We start from the raw sequence: 18489 nt of genomic DNA on the forward strand, positions 1-18489 counted from the left end.
TCACTTCACTTGATGGGATTGACATTGGTAGAGCATTGAACTGGCACTGTTAAGGCCAACCAGAGTTTGCTATTCAGCTTCGAACTCCAATTTCAAATTCCATTTAAGAGGGAATTCTGGTTAACCATATCTAATCATCAATCAATCTTTATTACGGTCCAGAGACCCAACAAACCATTACAAATCAATAATCATACAGCCCACCTCCAGGTTAAACAAGCATTTTGTTTAGAATATAGGGCTCATTTGTTCTTGCAACCACCGATAAAAACTTTGCCACTGCTAATGTTCTAGCATTTGTCCGGTCTTCCAGTAGGAACCTGACATAGTGAGCCTCTGATTTTCCCGGAAAGGTACCAGCAAGGGTAATATCAGTTCAGGCCTGGCTTGCTCATATTTTGCACAATGCAACAAAATATGTTTTATGGAATCGATGTCTTGAGCACACGAGCAAAGTCTGTCCTGGTAGGGAACTCCTCTCAACTTGCCATCCAACACTGCAGAGGGAAAGACATTTAGTCTGGCTTTGGTGAAAAGCCTTCGGTAGTTTGGTACTGTCAGGTTTTTAATGTAAGATGTTAACTTAAAGACATACCCATATTGAACTCCTACTAATGTTAGTGCTCAAGTCTTGATGCTTGAACTTCTTCAGTTGAGATCTAGTAATTGACATCACTGTGAATTTATGGTATTTTTAATTTGGATAGTGGATTTTTTCAAGTTATATAGCACTTACAGCAGAGACGTGATTGAATTGCGCACTGGTGTCAGTTGCATAACCGTGGGCAGCTTGGGATTTAAGCCGTTCTCCTCCTGCGTTACTGATTAAGAAATGGTGAATAAAATTAATTTTACTTTGGCTAGGCTCAGTCATTGGCATCATCCTTGTCTACACGGCAGCTCTTGAGAATTTGTCGGCGTCTATCTCAGTACCCAGATGAAAGACTCTATGATGCTGTCAATAAAGCTTGTCTTTCCAGGTATATTTTTGCATTATTATTATTATTGTGTTTAGTTTAACAACACAAATACATTATTTATTAACAATCTCAAATTTCCAGATATTGCTTTTGATCTTTTCGTTTAACTGAATTCCACTTTATGATGATCAAAGGGCGAAGACAGAATTATGTGTTTGTTTCTTAACTGTATATCCCATGCTTCCTCTCAGTCAAAGGCAGCAAATACAAAAGTGAGAAAACAATACAATCAAAAATAAAATAAAAGCACATTTAAAACATTTGGAAACATCTAAGAATGTGTTATAATATTGAAAACATCTAAAAGCATGTAATGCAATCAGATAATCTCACAGCTAATAATGTCAGGGTTGCAGAAAGAGTAGCTGAATAGTAGACCTGGGTGTGGAGAGGGCAGCTGAGTGGGACCCAGCGAGGGGCAGCCTGAGCAAGGACCACCCACCCTGGCCTGCCCATAGAAAGCAAGTTTCCAGGAAGTCTTCTCGTAGTGGGTGAGCTGAGAGTTTGTTTGGGCCCTGGTGGCTGAGAGGCAGGGTACACCAGAAGGAAATTGAATTGAGATTAATTAAGATATTAGTAACTTTGTTTCTTGGGACGCGGGTGGTGCTGTGGTCTAAACCACTGAGCCTAGGGCTTGCTGATCGGAAGGTCGGCGGTTCGAATCCCCATGACGGGGTGGGCTCCCGTTGCTCAGTCCCTGCTCCTGCCCACCAAGCAGTTTGAAAGCACGTCAAAGTGCAAGTAGATATATAGGTACTGCTCCAGCGGGAAGGTAAAGGGCGTTTCCGTGCGCTGCTCTGGTTTGCCAGAAGCGGCTTAGTCATGCTGGCCACATGACCCGGAAGCTGTACACCGGCTCCCTCAGCCAATAAAGCGAGATGAGCGCCGCAACCCCAGAGTCGGCCACGACTGGACCTAATGGTCAGGGGTCCCTTTACCTTTACCTTTACCTTTAACTTTGTTTCTATAGGTAATGTGTGTTTTTGCAATATTTTGTTCAAGCTCTCTGCTGTTGCTTCTTTTATGTACACTGCTTGGAGATTTTTTAATATATTAGAATCAGTTGGTGAGCAGAGGTTCAGTCCATCTCACTTTGGCTGGGCACACCTGCTGCCTTGCAGGGAACATGTCTGAGAAGCAGACCTCGACTGGGTTGAACCCCGCCCTCCTACCCATCAGCTGATGCCACCCAGTGATGTCCCCTGATGGGCAGGAGGGTGGGGCTTGGGGGGAAATTGCCTCACAGGCCAAGATCAGTCTGTAAACTGGAGGTTCCCTCCCTGTGCTCTACAGCCCCCGAGTAAATAGGTTTGTGACCTTTGTCTTGGCTAGTGTTGTTTTAAATAACTAATGTATTCATTATAATCTGGGTGCATTTCGCTGCAATAAGGATTAGAGCAATGATAAGAAATCTGAGTGTTTGCTCTCCCATGACATAGTGTCTAAGATCCACGCTGAAACACAAACACATTTCAGTAGACACATCTGAAGTGGTTGAGGCAAATATGTGGATGGTATTCTAGGACCACAACACACTATGGTCTTGTCTCTCTGTATTGGAGAATTGCAAATATTGTTGATTATTCCCCCCACCCCACCCGAAAATTAACTTTCTGTCATTTCTGTCTCATTAGGTTTTTACCCAACCTTGCAAAATCCGCTTTACATAAAAATCTGCTGGACTCCGGAATTGAAGCAAGCCCCACTGAAACTCTGGAAATGGAGGGGAAAGGCTATAGCTGTAAGCTGCGGTCCTCTCTCTCTCTCCCCCTCCACCCCCTGCTTCTTCTGTTAAAGTGAACTTTAGGATAAACAGGTCATGATTTGGTGTTTCAATCTCACTACCTCCTAGAATGCCATTTGCGTACTTGTACCCTTGTACTCTGAGGGTTTGCTATGGCAGCTATTTCTTTAAGCAAAGGGAAACCCAAAAGCTAAATAGAAAGTATTCAAATGCAGTCAGGCCAACCAGAATAGTGGCAAAGCACAGTGAACAGCTCACTGCTGAGAGCAGACCTCCAATTCGGATCTTTAAACACCTCAGAACCACCTTTTTCTTCTCAGAACCACATTTCCTTCCCCCACCCTCCAAAAAAATTGACCAGTGAGCCATTGCATGGGGCTGCATTTCCCCCACTTCCCTAAAACATGGCCTCTTCCCCTTTCTGCTACCTGGAAGATCTGTTGTAACTCTAAAAGTAGTAACAAGCATGTAAGACAAGTCGTGGCATCATATGTCTACACAGTATTTAGTTTCTAAATAGTTTCCAGGTTTTAGAATGCACAACTCTCCTGATAAGCATGTTCTCTAGCTAGATGCTCGTTCTAAAATTCCTCAAACTTTCATAATGACAAGTCCCAATGTATCTTACGTTCCCCACCTCCACGACTTTGCTAAAATCAAATATTTCCATTGCACTTTGAATGGATAAAGTTGTGCATATATGTGGTTTGTATGAAACCTCCAGGTGAAGTGGACTCGGGAACCCTGAAGATTGGGGCAGTCACAATCCCGATTTATAACCCTTTGGAGAGGATGAAAGTGCCTGATGTTCTCTTTTATGAAAATACCCAAGTAAGTGCTGATCTCTCACTGACCAATTTTAGCCAAGATTTTAATAACAGATTTCTCCGCCATCCTTTTCTAATGTGATTAAAACACTGCAAACATTATTCTAATGTTCTGGCTAAATACATCGCCACCGAAGAATTTTGTTAACAAGGTTGCTGTGGCTGTTTCCAGGAAGAAGTGGCACTCCTAATTTCTTCACTTACCTCAAGTCCCATTTGTCACATAGGAAGTTTCTTGGGAGGTTCCTTCTTCCGTTCATTGCTGTGTTAGTTCACCTTCCTAGCAGTGGATTTTACATTTTTCTGCTGTGCGTTAAGGACAGCCTCTGTTATTATACCTCTATTATTATCAGTATCAGTTTTAGTATTATTCAATAGATTCATTACTGAGCTAGACGTATCTGTAGCTGAACCAATCAACATCAGTTCTTAAATTCTATAGATTAATGTGTAATTAAAGGAAACATATATTATTGCCTCTCTAAATGAGTGTGGCCACTGTGCATCACCAACACCACAAAAAATTACACGTGTACATTCAAGAGCTCTGGAATACTTTTTCCTGCTGCCTTGCCATTACTAAGTTGTTTCAAGTTTTACAAAGCAGTTTTAATTTCTCTCTAGCATATGATGGTGATGGAAGATATGCTAAAAGACTTTTTGCTTGGCGAACACCTTCTCATGGTAGGCAATCAGGTGAGAGCAACCCAATTTTTCTTGCTAGCGTGCGCTTTTGTCTTACTGTAATTAGTATTTATTGAAAGCTCTGACCTGGATAATTTGACAGAGGACTGACACTGAAAAGTCCACTGTTACTGTACATGAGGAAAAAACCTTGCATCCAAGGATGTAAAATTATTTTGAATATTACCCTCAGAATGAGCTTTGGGTCTCACAATGAGCTTTGGAAAAATAAGCAGACTAAGGCGGTGTTAAAAAGTGTGTGGCTCCAGGGAAGAGATAGCCACTACTTTGCAGTGTGGCAGCAAAGCCCCTGCCTGGACGCGGGTGGTACTGTGGCCTAAACCACAGAGCCTAGGGCTTGGCGATCAGAAGGTTGGTGGTTCGAATCCTTGCAACGGGCTCCTGTTGTTTGGTCCCTGCTCCTGCCAACCTAGCAGTTCGAAAGCACGTCAAAGTGCAAGTAGATAAATGGGTACCGCTCCGGCGGAAAGGTAAACAGCATTTCCGTACGCTGCTCTGGTTTGCCAGAAGTGGCTTAGTCATGCTGGCCACATGACCTGGAAGCTGTCTGCGGACAAACGCCGGCTCCCTCGGCCTATAGAGCGAGATGAGCGCGTAACCCCAGAGTCGTCCACGACTGGACCTAATGGTCAGGGGTACCTTTATCTTTACCTTTAGTCTACTTATCTGAACCCAGGCTCATGGCTGGGCTCTCCTCCTTCATCATGAATGGTAGCTGAGGACAAACCTACAGCTCGTTGTTTGCAAGGGAAGTCCTTAACTACTATGAGCCCAGCTTCAGCTGACAGTGCAAAGCCAAACCTTGAGTTAGCTACTGCAGGTGCTGGGAAAGATCTCCTCTCCAGAAGTGAGCATGTTCCCACAGTCCCAGGAAGCCATTATTGACTGTGTTGTGCAAACTAGGCCTAAAAAAAAATGTTGTTTCTACATACAGTACGAGCACTGCTTTTTGTTAATCATTTTTCCATGGTTGGGGTTTGGTTTTCCTTGGTTGTAAAGAATATTTAATCCTGTTGCATTAATTTGCCGTTAAGGAATGGAATGGTTTTCCTTTCTGCAGGGTGTGGGGAAAAATAAGGTGGTTGACAGATTCCTTCACCTGCTCAATCGACCAAGAGAGTATTTGCAGCTGCACAGGTAAGAGGGGCTGTGTAGTCATTTTACATGACTTCACAATCAGGTAGGCACCTGTTTAACCTGTTTTTAGCTTATCATTGATTTTAATCATTTTTTAAATGTTTTAAATAGCTAGTGTTAACTGTTTTTACTGATCATTTTACTGTTTTGTTCTTGTAAACAGCTTTGATGCTTTTTTTGTACACTTGGTATATAAATTTTATTATTTCATTTATTGAGCTTTGCTATAAATTATACTGGATTTTTCAGACACTTGGCTCGTGAAATGGTACAGATGCTTCCAGTAAATATCCCTTTAGCTGGCCCAACCTACTTCCAATACAGTAGTACCTCGGGTTAAGTACTTAATTCGTTCCGGAAGTCCGTTCTTAACCTGAAACTGTTCTTAACCTGAAGCACCACTTTAGCTAATGGGGCCTCCCACTGCCGCTGCGCCGCCGGAGCACGATTTCTGTTCTCATCCTGAAGCAAAGTTCTTAACCTAAAGAACTATTTCTGGGTTAGCGGAGTCTGTAACCTGAAGCGTATGTAACCTGAGGTACCACTGTACTGGATAGAGTGATATAGCAATTTAGAGCTGGAGTGAATAACAAGGTCACAGGAAATGTGCTGCATTTAAAGTTCTAACGAGACAAGAAATTAAACAATTTTTAGAACATAATTTTAGGAAAAGGTGAGTTGAATAGTTTGAGCAGTCACCCATAAGAATGAATAGCTAATAAACAGAGACAAATGCACCCAGATCTATGTGCTCTTGCATGTTTCCCTCAGTGAAGCAATGCTTATCAACTTGTATCCCTCAGTTTAGCTTCTGAGTCTCTTCATGATCCTCTCCTGTTTCCTTCCTCTTCAATTCAGCCATTTCAGCTGATCAGGTCTAGCAATTACCTCTTCTGTTTTCCAACTCAACTCCTAAACAATATTTTCACTCCCCTTTTCAACCTTTTCAGCCAATCACCCAAGGAGAATAAGTTTCTGTTAGTTAAGTTTTTATTTCCCCTAATTGCCACGTTCCTGATCTAAACCTTTTAACATCCTGTGCAGAATTTCCTGAGCAAAACATCCCCTTGAACATTATTATGAACTTTTGACCCTTCTGTTCAGGAAAGCTGCAGAAGCAGCCATTTTGCAGCCCACATTGTAAAACCAAAAACCAAATGCAAAATGGCTGAAAGTCCTGGTCTTTTGCTCTCTTTAGAGTTATTCAATCCAGTGGGTGGGAAGAGGAGGAGTCGCGTTTTCCCGTGAAAGATTCCTGCCTTCCAGGGGGTTGGACTAGATCTGACAAACTGGAACGTGTCCAGAGGAGGGCAACCAAAATGGTCAAAGGCCTGGAAACGATGCCTTATGAGGAACGGCTAAGGGAGCTGGGCATGTTTAGCCTGGAGAAGAGGAGGTTAAGGGGTGATATGATAGCCATGTTCAAATATATAAAAGGATGTCACATAGAGGAGGGAGAAAGGTTGTTTTCTGCTGCTCCAGAGAAGTGGACACGGAGCAATGGATCCAAACTACAAGAAAGAAGATTCCACCTAAACATTAGGAAGAACTTCCTGACAGTGGAATTTGCTGCCAAGGAGTTTGGTGGAGTCTCTTTCTTTGGAGGTCTTTAAGCAGAGGCTTGACAACCATATGTCAGGAGTGCTCTGATGGTGTTTCCTGCTTGGCAGGGGGTTGGACTCGATGGCCCTTGTGGTCTCTTCCAACTCTATGATCCTATGATTCTATGATTTGTTGTCCCTTCCAACTCTACAATTCTCTGATTCTATGTTGAACAGGATGGTGCATTAGATGAATTCCAAGCTGAGACAGGTTGCCTTGGAAGGATTTGGGGTTTGTCCAAAGTTAAAGCAGGCGTCCCTGAAGCCCTTTGTGTCATCTTGGCAACCTAGGCATAAAAAACATGCATGGACAAGCAAAACTGTTTCTCTAGGTTTATTGTGTATGGAGAACACCAGGGGAGAGGGGGCAACTTTGCAAAATTGAAACTTGTGTGTTCTAAACAACGCATTGGAGTGGAAATATTCTGACTGGAAAGGGATTAAAGCTTTCAAAGGTTGTAAAATAATGCTGAATGGCATGATCTCTTCTACTCATTCAAACCAGGGACTGCTAACTGAAAAATCATCTCGAGGTGGTGAAACAGAGTATAACTTCCCTGATAAGACTAACTTTGGTTCCCTTTTCCACACCAATTTTGTGATGAAAGCATTTTTCCGTAAAGCTCAGTGCTGTTACTAGTGTAAAATGGAGTCTGATATTTTGAAATAAGAATAAATTAATTCCCTTTTTGACTTGTGCATGTTTTGCTATCTTAGAGACACGACCGTGCAGAGTCTTACGCTTCAGCCTTCGGTTAAAGATGGTCATATTGTCTATGAGGATTCTCCACTAGTAAGTCCACATTTGTGCATTTGAATATATGAGTTCTTCACTAAAATTCATTGATGGGTCCAAGTCCTTATCTTGAGGTGAAATACATCATTACAAATCTAAGAATGCCCTGTTTCTTTTCAAAGTAAGTTTTCTAGCCCTCAAAACCTTGGCTTACGTTACCTTTGGGTCCACTGTAAGTTGAAAAATATGGAAATGAAAAAGATGGGTGAAATCCAGCGCTGCTCTTCCTCTCATGGAAATGGCCTTTGACCTGGCAGAAGTTTCTGCTAATAGAAGAGAAGGGGAGGCATTTTTCCCCATTCCCCCCTTCAGGTCCCACATCAGCTTCCATGCTGTTCTAGAAGATGCCCCAATCCTTTGGAACAAATTTTCAAGGCAGCAGGGAGAAGTGGAGAAAACCCCTTCCCCTCTTACATTAAGCAATAGATCCACTTTGCTTGTGTGGAGCTTAGCTTGTGCTTACCTCCCCACAGCTGCACTGATAATAAGCAATCAGAGAAACAATCCATTGAATGTCTTCTCTTAAATACTCAAAATGTGAACTCTATGACAAATGCACAGGTAGTAAATTTATATCTTTGTCAAAGTGCATCCAGAGTTGTGCAGTTTCTTTTCCAATGCGCGTGCTGTTTAACGTTTTCCAGGTGAAAGCTGTCAAAAAGGGGCACATTCTGGTTATTGACGAGGCAGACAAGGCCCCAACAAATGTCACCTGCATTTTGAAAACCTTGGTGGAAAGTGGAGAAATGATTCTGTCTGATGGAAGGCGCCTTGTTGCCAGTAAGTAAACCCCTGAACACAGTATTCCAGCAGTTGCATTTGTTGCAGATTAATGAACAGCACATTTCTCCAACGTTTGGGCCTTCTTTTGGTCATTAATTACTATCTAAATATAGTTTACCAAAGAAAATAAAGCTTTTAGGTTGCAAACACTCAGACGGTACATTAGGTTCTTGTTCTCTGTCTCTTATTATTAATGTATATTTGAGAATATCAGAATAATTATATAATAGGAATGCATTGCCCTAGGAAACGAAGATTTTTAGTACTACCAGCCAGTGCTGCGGTCTTGGCCTGGATAGCTTGCAAGTTTATTTTAAATAGTTCTGGGAAAAAGACCTTGGCTCTGCAAAACTTTGGTCCCAGGGGCCATAAGAGGCATTAGATGTGCCACATCAGAGGCAGAAAGACAGCTCCACCTTCAGAAAAGGAGACCTGGCTACCATTTCGCTGCCACCACAGCAGCTTCCATGCCATTTGCCCTATTGAGGTCAGAGCTCTGAAGTCAGTAAACTCAAGAGGGGATTTTCCAGGGTGATTTGGAGGGATTCTAGGGAATGCATGGATCCAAAGGATCCAGTCCCACAACATGCCTCTATTCAAGGAATAAATTAATGCATCCCAAATGGTGGTGGAGTTCATTCCATTTTTTTTTTTAAAAAAACCATAAATAAAAAGAACAGAGGAGCACAGATTGTGTTCCCTTTGCCCCTCACTTCCACTCTGCCAGCAAGAGTCCAGCAGACGTGCCTTCTTAATTTTCAGCCCCTCATGCCTTAGGATTGTTGCCTTAAGGAATTAAAATGGAAATATATGAGATTAGCAAACACTGGCCTCTGTCCCTCTTTCCTTCCCTCCTTCATCTTTCATGTCTCTGCCTCCCAAAGGCTCGCACAGCTGTTCGTTGCTGCAGCCCTGGCTATAAGTTCCGCAGGCTAATGGTGCTTCTGCGAGGCACCTCTCTTTGGGATGGGGGTGTCAGCTGGATGTGTGACTGCTATATCACATATGTTGGTCTTTAAGGTGCTACTGGAAGGAATTTTTTTATTTTGTTTTGCTATATCACATGTCTGTGTTTACTTTCCAGGCTTGGAAAGTATGAGAACGGAAGTCAGTCTTATCTCTTCCGCTGTATTGTACTTTTGTACTTACTTACTTACTTACTTTCTCTCTCTTGGAGAAGAAGTGAGAGGACGCCATGATTGCTTTGTCCTGTATATATTGCTTAATAAACACCATATTTTTCGCTTTATAGGACTCACCGGACCATAGGACGCACCAGACAATAGGAGGGGGAGAACAGGAAGAAAAAAATTCTCCCCCTCTCTGCTCAGCGCCCCTTCAGCAAAGCGGCAGGAGAAACAGAGCCCCTTGCATTTCTCCTCCCGCTTCGCTGAAGGGGCGCTGCGCAGCTCTCCCTCTCTGCTGAAGCCAGGAGAGTCTTGCTCTCTCGGCTTCAGCAAAAGGAACCCGAAGCCTTTGGAGCGCAGCGCGAGGTCCCGCTGTGCTCCAAAGGCTTCAGGCGGCTCTCCCTGAAGCCTGGAGAGTGAGAGGGGTTGGTACGCACTGACCCCTCTTGCTCTCCAGGTTTCAGCGAAAGCAACACGAAGCCAAGGAGCGCGGAGGGAGCGCTCCCTCTGCGCTTCGGAGGCTTCGCGTTGCTATCACTGAAGCCAGGGAGCCTGCATTCACTCCATAGGACGCACACACATTTCCCCTTAATTTTTGGAGGGGAAAAAGTGCGTCCTATAGAGCGAAAAATACGGTACTTAAAATGCACACACCAAAGCTCCACTGCGTTTCAGCTATACTCTGCTGATTCAGCGTGCACATATCTTTGGATATGTGTCGCTGGTGTGCACCGGTGCTGAAGATTTATGGACATCCTGGGCTGCGCTTCATCAGAAGATGCCCGGAGAGGTTTGTCTCCATTCGGGGACTGCGTGTGCCCCCCAGGCGTGTTCCGATGGGGGGGGGGTGCTTCAAAAAAGGTTGAGAGGCTGCCAGCTCTGCAGGCAAGGGGTGACATAACTGGGCTCCTGAGCCCCACAGGGAGCTGTAAAAAGAATGTAATTGGTCAAGGGAGCCGCGGACTCAAAAAGGTTGAAAACCTCAGCTATATTCAGAGCAGTGGCATATTGGTTAGCTAAAAAACTGTAACCAGGTGCGCCTGTCTAACAAAGAAGTGCTTATATTGGACTGTGGTGATAACTGTGCTGCAGCCGCATAGATGTTAGTTTTATTATATAGTCAGATATAATAATAATAATAATAATATAGTAATAATAATATAGTAATAATAATAATAATAATAATAATAATAATAATAATAATAATAATAATATTTATATCCTGCCCTCCCCAGCTGAAGCCGGGCTCAGAGCAGCTAACATCAAATGTATAACACATTAACATAAAATCAGACAATCAATTAAAATACATCCTCAAATCAGATCAGGATCAGAATAAAATCCAATCAGATGGCAACTCACAGATTAGGGTTGGGAACCTTAAATGCTCACCAGGCCCAACTGTTTGTGCTGAACTTATATGGGCCTGTGAGAAAAATTGGGAGGCCACTTTTATGCAAGTTCTTATGAAAGGGGAGAGGGAGTCAGATTGAACCCCAACCAAAGGCCTGGTGGAACAGCTCTGTCTTGCAGGCCCTGCGGAAAGATGTCAAGTCCCGCAGGGCCCTAGTCTCTTGTGACAGAGCATTCCACCGGATTGGGGCCACGGCCAAAAAAGCCCTGGCTCTGGTTGAGGCCAGCCTAACCTCTCTGTGGCCTGGGACCTTCAGGATGTTTTTATTTGAAGACCGTAAGTTCCTTTGTGGGACATACCAGGAGAGGCGGTCCCGTAGGTACGAGGGCCCTAGGTCGTATAGGGCTTTAAAGGTTAAAACCAGCACCTTAAACCTGAACCTATACTCCACCGGGAGCCAGTGCAGCTGGTATAGCACCGGGTGAATGTGATCTCGCAGCGAAGACCCCGTAAGGAGTCTCGCTGCGGCATTCTGCACCCGCTGGAGTTTCTGGGTCAGTCTCAAGGGCAGCCCCATGTAGAGCGAGTTACAATAATCCAGTCTGGAGGTGACCATAGCGTGGATCACAGTGGCTTAGGTCAGGGCGAGAGAGATAAGGAGCCAACTGCTTAGCTTGGCGGAGATGAAAAAATGCCGCCTTTGTTATAGCTGCAATCTGTACCTCCATGGAAATAAATGTTTCAGATCAGAGTGTTAATAAAGAGAGTTAGCTTGTTGTAAGTTTTCTTGGTGTGGGCCTGCAGGATTGGAAAAGGTGAAATCCTCTACATTTTTATTAAGAGAATGAGTTGAACTGTTGAGTTTCTCTAGACTGAACTGAATGGAATAGTTTAGCAGCAGGAGAGAAGGCTGTAGAATCAGTAAAATTTAAATAATTGTGAAATGTAACACATTGTTCAAGGGAAATGTAGGGATAGATGAATCAAAATGCTTATGGTTCATATGAATTTTTCATGTGGTCATTCACTACTCACCAAGTATTTTTTAAAAATCTGTATGAAAATTCTTATTTAAATATGTATTTAAATGTTTTTTTAACAAAATGCATAATCTTATACATTTTTGTACTTTTGGGGTATTCTATTGCAATTTTTTAATGATAATGGGTTATATTCACTGTAGAGTTAAGCAGATCATTTCATATACAGTGGTGCCCCGCAAGACGGACGCCTCGCAAGACGGAAAACCCGCTAGACGAAAGGGTTTTCCGTTTTGGAGGCGCTTCGCAAAACGAATTTCCCTATGGGCTTGCTTCGCAAGACGAAAATTTCTTGTGAGTTCCTGCGGGTTTTTTCCCCTTTTTCCTCCCTTTTCCTAAGCCGCTTATCAGCTGATCGCTAAAAGCCGCTAAACCGCTAATAGCGCTAATCCGCTAAGCTGTCAATGGGCTTGCTTCGCAAGACGAAAAAACCGCTATACGAAGAGCCTCACGGAACGGATTAATTTCGTCTTGCGAGGCACCACTGTATACTGATTATTTAAAACCTTTCAGTGGGCATGAATTTTGTTACTTGAACAATGCTTGTAAAGTTGAAAATATTAATTCAATTATATGTATTTTCTAGACTCTGCTAGTGTGAGTGGAAGAGAAAATGTGGTGGTAATTCATCCAGATTTTAGAATGATCGTTCTAGCAAACAGACCTGGATTTCCATTTTTGGGCAATGACTTTTTTGGAACACTAGGTAAGCGCAGTGCTTAATAAACCACCAACAACTGTGTTTTCTACAGACTTCAGTATGGAAAATATAAGCTTTGCTTTACTCGTCCTCCTGATATAAAAGATACACAGGAAACAGGCTGTTTTTTAAGAAATCTGTTCAGCCTTTCAGATAGGAGACTGTATCAGTCATTTTCTCATCCTCCACTTGGAAGAGAATTACACATGGCTCTTTCAGGAAAGTGGCTGCATAAAATAAGGGATTTTGAATTTTAAAGTATTTGGCTAAGCACATGGCAGAACATACTTTTTCAGAATGTTAGCAAGAAGAACTATGTTTTTTGGATTGTTATAAGGTAATTTGGGATGAGAGGAAGGGGTCCAAATACTTGCATTCTGTGACTGTTATGGGTCCCTGTACCCCAACCTTCCTCGGTGATGGATAGGTTTGATGGAAGTTGGCACCCCATTGGGAGGGCAGCAGGTTGCTGAAAGCTCATAGTATCTCCTCTGGTGCTAGCTCTTGGAAATCTCATACAAAGGATCTGTTCCCAGCCTTTCTGCCTGAGCTACTTTCAAGTGGAGGACTGAATGATTATGTTCTCCACTGAGGAGAGCACTCAGCAGCTGGCGAACTTCCATACGCGAAGATGCATTGAAGCTGGGCAATAGGTATCTGGAGGGACCGTTTGCCATAAAGACCCCTTTGAATAGCACAAGGGGCAACATGGTTGAAGGTTCAGCGGAGACTTCCGCCTCCAGTCCAGGAATGCAACCGAGGCAACAACACCTGGCTTTGTAGAGTTTGCATAGCTTCAGGGTTTCCATTACTATATGCTACAACCTTTCCACAACTCTCCATTCCTTGCTTGTTTATTCCAGGAGATATTTTTAGCTGCCATGCAATTGATAACCCCAAACCAAGCTCTGAGCTTGCAATGCTTCGACAATACGGGCCTGCGGTTCCTGAGCCAGTCCTGCAGAAACTGGTGGCTGCTTTTGGAGAGCTCAGAAGCTTGGCCGACCAAGGAATTATCAATTATCCTTACTCAACGAGAGAAGTAGTGAATCTAGTCAAGCATTTACAGGTACAGTATATACATTCCTGCTACTGGCGCGATTTGGAACAGACCCACTGATAAATATTGACATTTAACTTGCAAAAACCGTTCGGAAGAGTAGATTGAAATTGGTAAAGCCTAAAATGTTTGTAGGAGCATCTAAGTGGTTTTAATGGCTGTGGCTGGTTCCAGAGTGAAAGCAGTGAAATTAGGTTAGTCGTGGATAACCCAAGTCCAGCAGAGGCCTTAATCTGATTGACTCAAGAGAAAATGTGCCCAGATGATTCCTCCTTTCCTATGTATATAAAGGTCCAGGGCCCTGTGGGATTTGACATCTTTCCGCAGGGCCTGCAAGACGGAGCTGTTCCGCCAGGCCTTTGGGCAGGGTGCAGTTTGACTTTCTTTTGTATAAAACAAGCCCGAAGGAGGGCCCCAACCCGCTCACAGGTCCTTGTATGATCAGTGGAAACAGTTGATCCTGGCAAGTATAAAACCATGCTCAATTCCAACTTGATAATTGTCACCTGCCCAGATTTTAACTCTATATTAATTTTAAGATGTATTTTAATTAATTGATGTCTGTTTTTTTGCATATTGTGTTGTTTTTATGATGTTAGCCGCTCTGAGCCCGGCCCCGGCCGGGGAAGGGCGGGATACAAATAAAAAATTATTATTATATTATTATTATTCGCTTTGTAGACATGCCACGTCTGTGTGGAAGCAAGCCCATAAGATAGGGGTTGCTAAGCTTATCAGCCCCAAGCAACGTCTGATCCCTCCAGATGCCACATGCCAGCAAAGCACATACACACACATCTGGGCACACGCAAAATAAAGCTACCCTGTTATTTTCTTGCATTTCTCAAGCCCTCTGTATAAAACTAAGGAATTGTTAGTTACTGAAGCTGGGGAGGATTTTTTTTTTGGGGGGGGGGAGAGATTTTAAGAAGATAAAACAGTTATGCAAGAGTGTTTCTCCACTTTTTTTGCTGCTGTTTTATTTCAGGAAGATAATGGGCTGCAAGTTAAAGCTGCGGGCTCCCCTGAATCTTGCTTAGCGAGAAAGAGAGAGATAATTCAGGAAGATATGGGCTGCAAGTTAATGAAAGGATGCCCCCGGGGCACCCCTGAACGTTCCTTAAATCACCCCCCAGGGTGCCACAGGACACTGGTTGAAAACCAGTGCTTTACATATTTTCTCAGAAGTCCGGCCAGCTATGATCAATGGGGCTTTTTCCCTGTGCTCTTTGTAGCTTGTTCAGAATGAAATAATAAACCCTATTACCCATTTTCCAGCCAAAGGCTTCCAGAGCAGTTTATGAATATTAGAAATGAGATAATCCCATGTTCTTAGGCTTGACCCCAGAGGAATAGGGATTGGGAGGGCTGAGGTAAAAAAGAAGCTTGGGAAGGAGTTCTTCGTTATTCAGCATATCATTGAGCTTCCACAGCGGAAGGCTTTCTCTCACTAATACAGAACAACAAACCCCTGTGTTGCAAACTTAACACAACAAACAACACAAGCAACCCGATGACCAGTATACTAGATAGCACTGCAATTCTTATTGCATAATATACATAATTTAGTACAACAAAAACAAAATGTGTACACCTGTAAATTCTCTAATATATTTGAAATCAAATGAACACACCTCTGTCAATCTTTGAAAGTCTGTAGAAGTATAATAAGTCTATAGTAATAGATGCTATCCTGTGGGCTAAGCAGTAAAACTTTGTGCATTTTTCTCATCTATGGGTTGTGCTGAAGAAGATTCCAGTAAAACAGTCAGTTTATCCGGGAACACTGTCCTACGTTGTTATTCACTTACTATTTCGGCATCATGAACGCCTAAAAAGTTTTACCGCTTGTACTAAATTATGTATATCATGCAATAAGAATTGCAGTGCTACCTAGCATACTGGTCATCATGTTGCTTGTGTTGTTTGTTGTTGGTTTGTCGCTTTCTCACACTGGCCGTGGCGATGTGATAGTCAGTAGCTGGAGGGAGGGCGGCTTTCAACAGAGCTGTCTTGGTTGCGTGGCGACTTCCCGCCCCCACCCAGGAAGAAATAAAGACACAGGACACCAGAATATAAGGTTAATGGGCGAAATAGGCCACAACTTTATTGATTACAGGAATGAGCGGTATTGGCTTAGGCATTGGCCCTATCGACTAGCCGGCTCCAGCCCGATTGCATGAAGACCGGCATGGGTTAACCACCAGTAGGGGGAGTCCTGCTGAGGCACGTCAACTAGGAACTCCCCCAGAGTCACCGCTTGGGGGCGTGCCGTGGGCCCACACCTCCATAGGCTTCGGACAGAGCAACGCCCCCCTGGAGTCCTTTATCGGACTACCCTTTTCTGTGGGGGAGGCGATGGCGCTTCCCTCCCCCCTCTCATCCACTTAACCCTCCCTTGCCAATGCCTAACCGCCAATACTGAGGAGTTGTGACGAGTTGCTACGAGGTAGGCGAAAAACCAACTGGCTGTATATGCCAATTACCAATTGGAAAAAATTCCTACCAGGTCCCAAGGTGACCAACCGAAGTCCATAGCAAGTCAGGGAGGCTACCTAGCGGAGATGTGATAGTCAGTAGCTGGAGGGAGGGAGGCTTTCAACAGAGCTGTCTTCGTAATGGGAAGGTGCTTGCCAGCTGCTTTCTCCTGTGGCCACCAGTGCCAAACACACTGCTCTGCTTTCTTTTGGACCACATCAGTGAGGCTGAGAGGGGAGCCTTGCCGTCTTGACAGCCCAGAACCTCCATACACACCACCCAGGCATATGCCCAGAGATGTCCCTTCAGTGCTGTTAATGCAGTTGACTTCACCCCCAGACGATCATTCCCATTGTCTCTCGAGACGGACAGATGCCAGCAATGGGCCTTCACTTCAGTGTATGAAACAGCCTTGCAATGTGCATCCCTATCAAAGAATCTCAGTGCGTGGAGTTGCGCCTGCTTACCTAGAACTCCATTTGCGCATCTCAGAACCTGTGACACCTTGCATCTCGGTCCGTGGGGAGCTCATTAATCTTGTGCTCTTCTCCCTCTTTCTCCCTCTCTGTAGAAATTTCCAACAGAAGGGCTTGCCAACGTTGTCAGAAATGTATTTGATTTTGACTCCTACAATAACGAAATGCGTGAGATTTTAATCCGGACTCTGCATAAACATGGAATCCCAATTGGAGCAAAACCCACCAATGTACACCTGGCTAAGGAGTAAGACTAACATACATTGTATATTTGCTGCTAGTTAAGATCAGCCTGTCTGCCTTGAATGCTTGAAGCAAATATTGCTAATTCCTGAAAACAGATTGATACATTATCGAACTATTATTAATTTATACTATTTTAACTATGCACGTTTACAGCATTTTGTGTAAATTGTGAATGTATTATATTATGAATAGTGATGATTTGTATGATTAAATGAATCCAATAAAGGGGAAAATTTGTTCTTCTCGGTTTCTCTTCATTGAATGATCATTTTGCAATTTATTTCCATAATTAGTAAGGTAAAAGGTAAAGGTACCCCTGCCCGTACGGGCCAGTCTTGACAGACTCTGGGGTTGTGCGCCCATCTCACTTAAGAGGCCAGGGGCCAGCGCTGTCCGGAGACACTTCCGGGTCACGTGGTCCATAATTAGTAGCAAATCCAAATTCTTTTTATCAATAGTGGGGAAATATGTTAGCCCCTATCTTTGCACAAATCTTTCAAAATACTTTGTGGAACATGTCCAAAGAGTAAATTATTCTTGAGTGAGCATCTCATTACTTATTCCCATCATCAGACGTTTGGCATGTACTTTGCAAAACCACAACTCCACAAACTACTTACAGGCCATCCAGTTTGCTTCATGATATTGGTGGCCGTCCTCTGGTTTCAGGCAGTATTTTTAATGAGTATAATAAATGCACATAATTTATGTGTCATAACTACTAAGGCTGTGATCCTATCTCGGCTTACCTGGGAGTAAGCCCTATTGATTTCAGTAGTACTTACTTCTGAGAAGACATGGATAAGATCGCACTGCAAACCAATTTCCAAAACCATTTATAGAAAAACAAATATTCCCCTTTATACATACAAACCACTGGTGTTAGGCAAATTGTTTTTTATGGAAACTGCCTAGGTGAAGGGCCAGGTAGTTAGCTAGTTAGTTAGTTAGTTAGTTAGTAAATACCATCTGAAATGCATGCCTAAATTAAAATGAGGATTCTAAAGATTAAAAGGAGCACCTTGAATTGGGCATAGAAACAAACAGGTAGTCAAGTGAAGTTGTTTTAAAATTGGTGAAATAGGTTCATGTTGCCTCATTCCAGTCAATAATTTAGCAGTTACATTTATTTATTCATTATCAATTACAGTTGTTAATGTAATCCAAAACAAAACTTTGGATTTGCTCTCCTTCCTGGCCGTAGACGATGGGGACTGTTTGTGCTCATTGCACATAACATAACATCCAGCATTTGCCAGGCAGTTCTTTGTATTTTATTCATAGCTGCAAGGCGGAAGGCATGTTGGGGCAAGGATTACTGAGGGCAAGGAAATATTAGAAGCAAAAGTGAATGTTGGCTTACGGTTGGGACCGTTATCTGGATCTCTGAGAGACTATATGGGTGCAAAAATATTGTTAAAGCATTTGGGAACTA

The 18489-nt window shown here is 43.2% G+C and overlaps 1 protein-coding gene across 4 annotated transcripts in view; it reads left to right on the top strand.

Annotated features, from left to right (window-relative positions):
• VWA8 (von Willebrand factor A domain containing 8) overlaps positions 1-18489 on the top strand; it is a 94441-nt gene that overhangs the window by 37436 nt on the left and 38516 nt on the right. For 3 of the 4 annotated variants that reach the window (XM_079983450.1, XM_079983449.1, XM_079983451.1), the window contains exons 17-26: positions 865-980; positions 2615-2721; positions 3449-3555; positions 4176-4247; positions 5317-5393; positions 7712-7787; positions 8435-8570; positions 12681-12800; positions 13658-13863; positions 16904-17055. In XM_079983450.1, coding sequence (XP_079839576.1) covers positions 865-980; positions 2615-2721; positions 3449-3555; positions 4176-4247; positions 5317-5393; positions 7712-7787; positions 8435-8570; positions 12681-12800; positions 13658-13863; positions 16904-17055 — 1169 coding nt within the window. Of the gene's footprint in view, positions 1-864; positions 981-2614; positions 2722-3448; positions 3556-4175; positions 4248-5316; positions 5394-7711; positions 7788-8434; positions 8571-12680; positions 12801-13657; positions 13864-16903; positions 17298-18489 lie in introns of those variants that run through there. The other variant, XM_079983452.1, reaches the window with a different exon arrangement.

The sequence above is a fragment of the Podarcis cretensis genome, assembly GCF_951804945.1.
Source record: "Podarcis cretensis genome assembly, chromosome: 7".
In the NCBI taxonomy this organism is placed as follows: domain Eukaryota; kingdom Metazoa; phylum Chordata; class Lepidosauria; order Squamata; family Lacertidae; genus Podarcis; species Podarcis cretensis.